This window comes from Perognathus longimembris, chromosome 17, assembly GCF_023159225.1.
Source record: "Perognathus longimembris pacificus isolate PPM17 chromosome 17, ASM2315922v1, whole genome shotgun sequence".
Taxonomy (NCBI): domain Eukaryota; kingdom Metazoa; phylum Chordata; class Mammalia; order Rodentia; family Heteromyidae; genus Perognathus; species Perognathus longimembris.
Window position 1 is genome coordinate 38,220,353 of NC_063177.1, and position 6,982 is coordinate 38,227,334.

Here is a 6,982-nt window from a genome sequence, read left to right on the forward strand (position 1 = left end):
CCTGGGTATTTACTAACCAGTTTCCATCCCTCTGACAAATGAAAAATAAATGTCCTTCCAGAGAAATGACATTTATGATCATGCTAGCATGAGCCACTTTGGCGCAGAATTAAAGACTGCCTAGCAATGGGGACCCACTGTAGTAGTAAGAAGCTAAGTACCTTAAGGGACTGGGGGATTCTGAAAGCTTTCTGGCAGGATCATGTATTGGCCTCTCTCTCATGAGTGTGGGCCATTTTCATCACCTTGGGAGGTTAGGCTTTGGCAGATCTGGTGATGTAGCAAGGCTGCACATGCTCGTGAGACGAAATGACCTTCCCATCTTTGATCTCCTTGGTGATAGTGCGTATTTTCACCAGGATCCGGGATGGGGGGCCGCAGACTCTTTGAGGCTTGAGTATCCCCCGAGGAACTGAGGATGTATAAACTGGGGCAGCAGCGCATTCCATGGCTCTGGTGCTCTGGGATGTATCCATGGAAGGCTCACATTTGGCGGCACAGAGCTGACATGGGAACCTGAAGATGGAAGAAGATCAAACCAGAATTTTACCTGTGATTGAGGGAGGACAAAGATCATTATGGAGAACAACCGTGTGTGTGTGTGTGTGTGTGTGTGTGTGTGTATGTGTGTGTGTGTGTGTGTGTCTAAGTTTTCAACATTTATCATTCAGAAGATGTACTGCCAGTTCATTATGCATTTGTTGTGTGTACTGTAGTTAGTGGTAGAAAAAGAATCAGATCAGGCCCATTGGAAAGCAGTATCCTAGGTTGAGAAGTATTGCATGGTGTGAGCTTCTATGCCAGCCAGTGTCAGAGCATCATGGAAGCCTATGGCACACCCCTGCCAATGGCTGACACAGAAGCCAGCTCTGTCATTTACCAGCTGCTTGCCTTTGGGAATTCAGTTCACCTTCCTGAGTTTGAGCCCTGAAACTGCAGAACATGAAGAATAACTGACCTCGCAGGGACAAGTCAAGGGTTTCCTATTTGATCAAATAGAAATCCAGATGGGAAGTCAGTTTAGTTAGTTAGTTGTGGTCTGAACCCTGTCAGTTGAAGCATCTTCATTATGTCATCAGGAAGCTTCAAAGTTCCTTTTGGGGGTTGAACTCAGGGCCTGGGTGCTGTCCCTTAGCTTTATTTGCCAAAAGTCAGTGCTCTACTATTTGAGCCACAGCTCCACTTCTGGCTTTTCGTTGGTTAATTGGAGATCAGAGTCTCACAAACTTTCCCACTCTGGGCGGCTTTGAACCATAATCCTCAGATCTCTGCCTCCTGAGTACCTTTTCCAGTAATTGCACCTTTTCCAGATGCAATGACCTAAAAGTAATGAACTTTATGCCACGCTGTTCTGAATAACTTGGCTCCATCCATGCCTCGGGTTTGGACATGATTATAATTGTGGGTCTCCTGACGGGCCTAGCTGGAGAGTATGTGGCCACTTCTTCCCAGAGCTCCCTCTCATTGGTGCGAAGATCCAAGTGCTGTCCCTTTGGTACCAGTGCCAGTGAGACAAATGTGTGTGTCTGAGCATCTTCCTCACACAAATTGGTGGTATTTTACATACTTGCCGTCGGAGCTCTCTAGCAGGCTGCGGTAGGTGGCAATCTCACACTCCAGCCGGGACTTGGTGTCCAGCAGAATCTCGTATTCTTGGTTCTGCCTTTCTGAAGCACTCCGGATCTCTGCCAGCTGAGCCTCTAGGTGATGAACCAGGCCCTGGATCTGGGCCAGCAGGGCTGTATAGCGGGCCTCTGTCTCCTCCACGATACACTCCTGGGAATCTCTCTATCATGCAGGAAAGAAAGCACATTTATAATGATGACTCCTTTTAGCCCAGGTCATTGTTTAAATCAGGTTAAAGAACCATTGCTTTGTAATAAGTTCTAAGGGCTTTCTACACCTTTTTGCTACATTTTAACAAACTAAAGAAATCCCAAATCAAAACTGTCATTTCTGCTAAGAACTGCTTTCTTTTAATCTCTTCTGCATCTTGCCTAGGTTGATTTCTCTTCTCTTTTGACCCACTAATACTCTTGAATTTACCAAAAAAAAGTATTTTCACATCTACCATTGAGAATATTCCTTTGCACACTTAGGCATTAAAAACCCATTACCATGACACCTCACTCCCTGAGTATGTGTCCCTTGAAGATGCAGTGAGCAGTACTTTGCTGTCAACATTCCCCTCACCGGATCAATTCCATCATCGGTAAAATATGAGAGCTGAGGCTTTGATGAGTCAAGTTCTTTCCTTCTCTGTCATTGTGTGAGTCTGTAGATAATGGTGGGATTTTAGGTTCTAATAAACCAGTACTTGCATAATAATCCCAATTTTTATAGAGGGTGAAAACTGAAGTTCAGGAGGTTAAACAAGCTGCCCAAAGTCACATGATTAGGTGACAAAACCAGCTTAGAGGAAGGTCTTCCTTACAGCCTTCAGTGCAGGGCATGTGAACAATTCCCTACTTCAGAGAGGCTGGGCCACAAGGCTGTGGAGTCTGCATTCTGGCTCAGACCCATCTCTTTTGAAACTTTAAGAAGGTTCCTGGCTGCCTCAGGGTCTCCGTGTTTCCATCTATAAAATAGACGAGATGGCACTGATTTCAGATTTGGCTTGGGAAAAATTACCTTAGCTCTTAGAACCTCTTGGCTAATAATCACACTCCCTCCCTCACAAGATTGTTTCGTAATTCTAAAATGATAGTTCATAAAAGTGCTTGGCACATGATAAAGTGTTCTCTCAGTGTTTCCCAAAACATATTCCATGGATCACGATTACAATGAAATACTCTTACATTAAAAAAAAAGAGAGAGAGGGAGAGAGAGAGAATCTATAGTTAAACAAGTTCCAGAATGCTGAATACCATACCTCTTCTTCATGAGGATTCATGGTATAGATCAGCTTAAGTTTTTCAGTAAAGGATCTTGTTGAACCCTTGTTTAATTCACCATTTCCCAGACTCCTTAGACCACGAAGTCCTTTTCCAACAACAGACCCTTTAGCAAACAGACACCCTGCTGTTCTGAGGGACACAGTTTGGGAAACACTGTAATACATAGGCATCAAGGGCCAGGGCTATTGGTGCTGGGCCAGGCTTGCTCAGCCTCTTGAGTACCATTCGGTGCTGGGCCTGCAGTTCAACCTCCAGAGTGGCCATGGTGCGCCTCAGTTCTATGATCTCCTTCTGGCTTTCTTGCTGTTGTTGAGAGCTGCTCACCATCTGCTGACTCAGCTCCTCCATCTGAAACACAAAGATGGCAGGTATTTGGGAAGGAAACGTGACTGATAGAAAAGGCCCCTAGATATGCTTACTGATTTTGACTTTTCTACCTTCCCCACCTGTGCATTGAACCATTGTTCTACGTCTCTACGGTTGGTCTCCATGATGGACTCATATCGACATCTCATTTCTTGTAGAATTTGGTTTAGGTCCACTGAAGGGGCAGAGGTTACTTCAATGTTGAGTCTGTCTCCAAGCTGGCACTGTAAGGAACTGATGTCCTAGGGAAGGAAAAAAAGAATGTGAACTTAGTTACCAAAATAAGATGGGCCACTCGAGGTCTCCTTGCAATCTAACAGCAATAATTTAGCTTAGTGGTGTCTGGAATACAACAAGGGTGTTTGTGGTAAGGATTTAAGATGATTTCAGTTATGATGCTGTGTTTAAGTAAGTGCAGAATTAAGAGAAATTGATGAATGAGATCAATGCCCTGAAATTCTTAGATCATTTCTAGGGATGGGAGGAAGCAGCCTTGAGCTGAGACGTATCACCTTCATGGCCTCTGTGAGAGTCTACAGTGTTGGTGATGTCCATAGGGGCTTGTGATTTACCTTGGACCCATATGTCCACAAAATAATAGGAAACCAGCAAGGACAGACAAATTGGGACAACAGAGAGATTTCTGTCCACGTGGCTCCAGATACCATTTTGTAGCCAATGGATTTGAGCTACATTGAACCAGTAGTCTGGAAAGCAGGGTATAATGAAGGCTAACACCCAGAAGAGCATCTAGTGGGAAAGCCCTTTGTCATGGACAACACAAAGGACCTGATGCTGGCATCAGGGGTTAGCTGGTATGAACTCTCTGGCCTCCCATTTCTCTAACCTCTTGGTGGCTGTTTTTCAGGCACAGGAGCTCCTCCTTCAGAGACTGGACTCGGGCCTCCAGGTCAGCCTTGTTTAGGGCCAGTACATCGAGGATCTTTTGCAGGGCTTTGGCATCGGCCTCCACCAGCTGGTGTAGGGACATCTCAGCTTCATAACTTTAAAAGCCAGATAGGAAGAGAAAGGCGTGACAAAATAGATGGTACAAACCAAGCCAAGCGAAACTGCCTTCTGCATTATTTTCCCCTTGTCTGGGCCTCTCATTTTCAGTGTATTTCAGTGGATAGTTTTATTTCTTTAGAGATGACATCATTGGATCAATACCTTCGTTTAGTTATTCTGCTTAAATGCCTGGCAGAGTAACGCTGCCTTGCTATTCTGTGAGGTGAAGTTTCTTTTTTGTTTGTTTTGTTTTGTTTTGCCATGTAAGAAGGGATTAAGATGAAAGATTGGGAAGCTGTGTCTATTTTCTGATCTAGCTTGTACTGGTTGGATGTATTTGGATTAAGTGATTTTCTTTTTAAAGTTTTCTTGTCTTAAGTGAGGTAACAATGTATTAGCCCTACCTAGTTTAGTGAGATAATATGTGGGTAATCAGAAGGACCAACATATGAGCAAGGAGAAGTATGGTATTCATGCTAGGGTTCTGGCATCTTTTCTTTTTTTAAGTTGAATTTGAGGGTCTTTTCTGGACCAGTGCCAATGTGCTGTGGAGATAATCTTATCGGGAGTGTTGAGGTCAGACTCAGGCTGAATTCTGTGGTCAGTGGCAGTATTGGGGGAGCTTACTTGGCTCTCAAGTCATCTGCAGCCAGTTTGGTATTGTCAATTTGTGAGACCAGTCTGGAATTTTCAGCCTTGGTACACAAGATCTAGAATTAAGAAATTGTACACAAATGAGACCAAGACCAGTATTACCCCCCCTTTTTTCCCTCAAGAACCTAAGGATTTGTGTGTGTTTCAATTTAAGAGGGGAAGGCTGGTTAGATTTTTCTTGAGTCTCCAGAGTTAGGCTCAAGAAGCTGAGAAAGTGGAGAATCTGAGTTCTGAATATTTTCCTGAGAGTTCAGCAAATGTTTATAAATAAAGAAAACCTTTTGTATGTTTTCCCACTAAAATATATGACCTAAATATACCATAATCCACTAGAATGGAGCTCCATAATAGCAGAGACATTTTTAGTTCACCAGTATTTTCTCAGAGCTGAGAACAATGTCTGAAACATTATTATTAGTGCTCAGTAAGTATTTACTAAACAAAGAAACCCCAATAAGTGGCAGCAGATTGCTCTGAATAAGAAACTTAATGTTTGGCATGTAAACAAATGACTTACATAATGTGAAGATGATAAAATGAGCATGAAAGAAGAAAAAGGTAGTAATAGTTACAGCATGGATAGAAACTAAACTTCAGAAATTTAATGCAATTTTTTTTTTTCTTGAAACTGTCCTTTAAAAATTTTTTTTCCAGTTGTGAGGCTTGAGCTCTTTTGTCCCTGAGCTCTTTTGCTCAAGGCTAGCATTCTACCACTTTGAGCCACAGCATTTCTGGTTTTCTGGTAGTTTGTTGGAGAGTCTCATGCCCTTTCCTGCCCAGGCTGGCTTCGAAACATGATCCTTAGATCTCAGTCTCCTGAGTAGCTAGGATTACAGGCGTGAGCCACAAGTGCCTGACTGTCTTTAAATTTTTATTAACAAAAGGATAGCCTGGTTTGATCCTGAGCTACCTAGTTCTAATGGTAGAGTATATTTCTGGAAACAAATTAATGTATGATGAACATTTCAAGAACTTTTTTTCTCTGAAAACTTCCTGTCGGTATAAAAGTTACTAGAAATACTAATACTTAGTAAGTACCCATTACGTGGAGGTCATTGCTTTGCAACGTGACCAAGTAGATAGCCAAGAGTCTTACCTTCTGCTGGAGCCCTTCAATGGTGGCATAGTAGGTGAGGTAATCAGGACACAGGATGGGAAGCTCTTTGTTATCCTCCTCCTGGATTTTACCCTCCAGCTCAGCATTCTCTTGTTCCAGCATCCGCACCTTTTCTAGGTAGCTAGCAAGGCGGTCGTTTAAAATCTGCATGGTCTCTCTCTCATGACTGTTGATGCCTTCACCACACCAGCTACAGTCATCCAGGGAGGCCCGGCCATTGAAGTTGCTTAGCAGGTACATGGGGACCCGGCGGAGGCGTGGAGGGGGTTGGCAGCTTCGGCCCTGGGGAATTCTCTGAACATCACTAGTTGGCCGGATGCTGGTGACTTCAGCATCACTGTGATGGCAGCCGCGGTTAGAAGAGATGGTCCTCGGATTTGTAATTCCACAGTGGTTTGGGGGTGGGGTTGAAGACACAGTCGTGGGGCAGCCCTGGGTATCCATGGCCTGTGCTCAGCTTTGGTGTGTTTGCAAGGTGTCTGTGGTCACCAGCTCAAGCTCCTGCAGCTGGGCTGAAATTCCAAGGCTGTGCCCTTTTCCTTTTTGAAGTGCTTATATAGCCTTCCTTCTAGGTGCTGTCGAAAGGTGGGGTGGGGGGGGGCACGATGTTTTCCTTTCTAATGTTTATATCGAATCCCATGGGAACGTCTCATTAGTCTGCTTTTTACTTGCCTGAGAAGAGTTACCTGTCTCATAAAAATGTGCGTTTAGGCGGTTACTAAGTGATTACCCATTGCAACTACCACTTGTCATCGGGTCCAGAGCTTCCCATTCGGCCTTCAAAAGGAGCTGTGACAGCATCCATTATTAAGCAGGTGTGAGTAGATTAAATACTTGTTGACCTCTCATCTGGTCTTTGGCTTGACCACGAATGCGTTTGTCCTTCTCCTCTAGGAAAGGGAAATTAACTCATATAGAATAATTTTTGGTGCATTCAAGA

General features: G+C 43.9%; 1 protein-coding gene across 1 annotated transcript; it reads right to left on the bottom strand.

Annotated features, from left to right (window-relative positions):
- Nucleotides 1-254: 254 nt before the first annotated feature.
- Nucleotides 255-6,486, bottom strand: Krt39 (keratin 39). Its single transcript, XM_048366849.1, has 7 exons — nucleotides 6,022-6,486; nucleotides 4,899-4,981; nucleotides 4,111-4,267; nucleotides 3,344-3,505; nucleotides 3,120-3,245; nucleotides 1,568-1,788; nucleotides 255-516 (listed from the first exon to the last, which is right to left on the bottom strand). Exons 1-7 carry the CDS (start codon nucleotides 6,484-6,486, stop codon nucleotides 255-257), a joined length of 1,476 nt encoding a protein of 491 aa, XP_048222806.1.
- Nucleotides 6,487-6,982: the final 496 nt, after the last annotated feature.

Excerpts from the sequence above, each read along its gene's own strand:
- Krt39 (XM_048366849.1), bottom strand. The coding sequence starts at position 6,486 with ATGGATACCCAGGGCTGCCCCACGACTGTGTCTTCAACCCCACCCCCA. Across the intron at positions 3,246-3,343 it reads AACAATGGTTCAATGCACAG|ATGGAGGAGCTGAGTCAGCA; the intron begins GTGGGGAAGGTA and ends TTTGTGTTTCAG. Across the intron at positions 517-1,567 it reads CTAGAGAGCTCCGACGGCAA|GTTCCCATGTCAGCTCTGTG; the intron begins GTATGTAAAATA and ends TTCCATCTTCAG.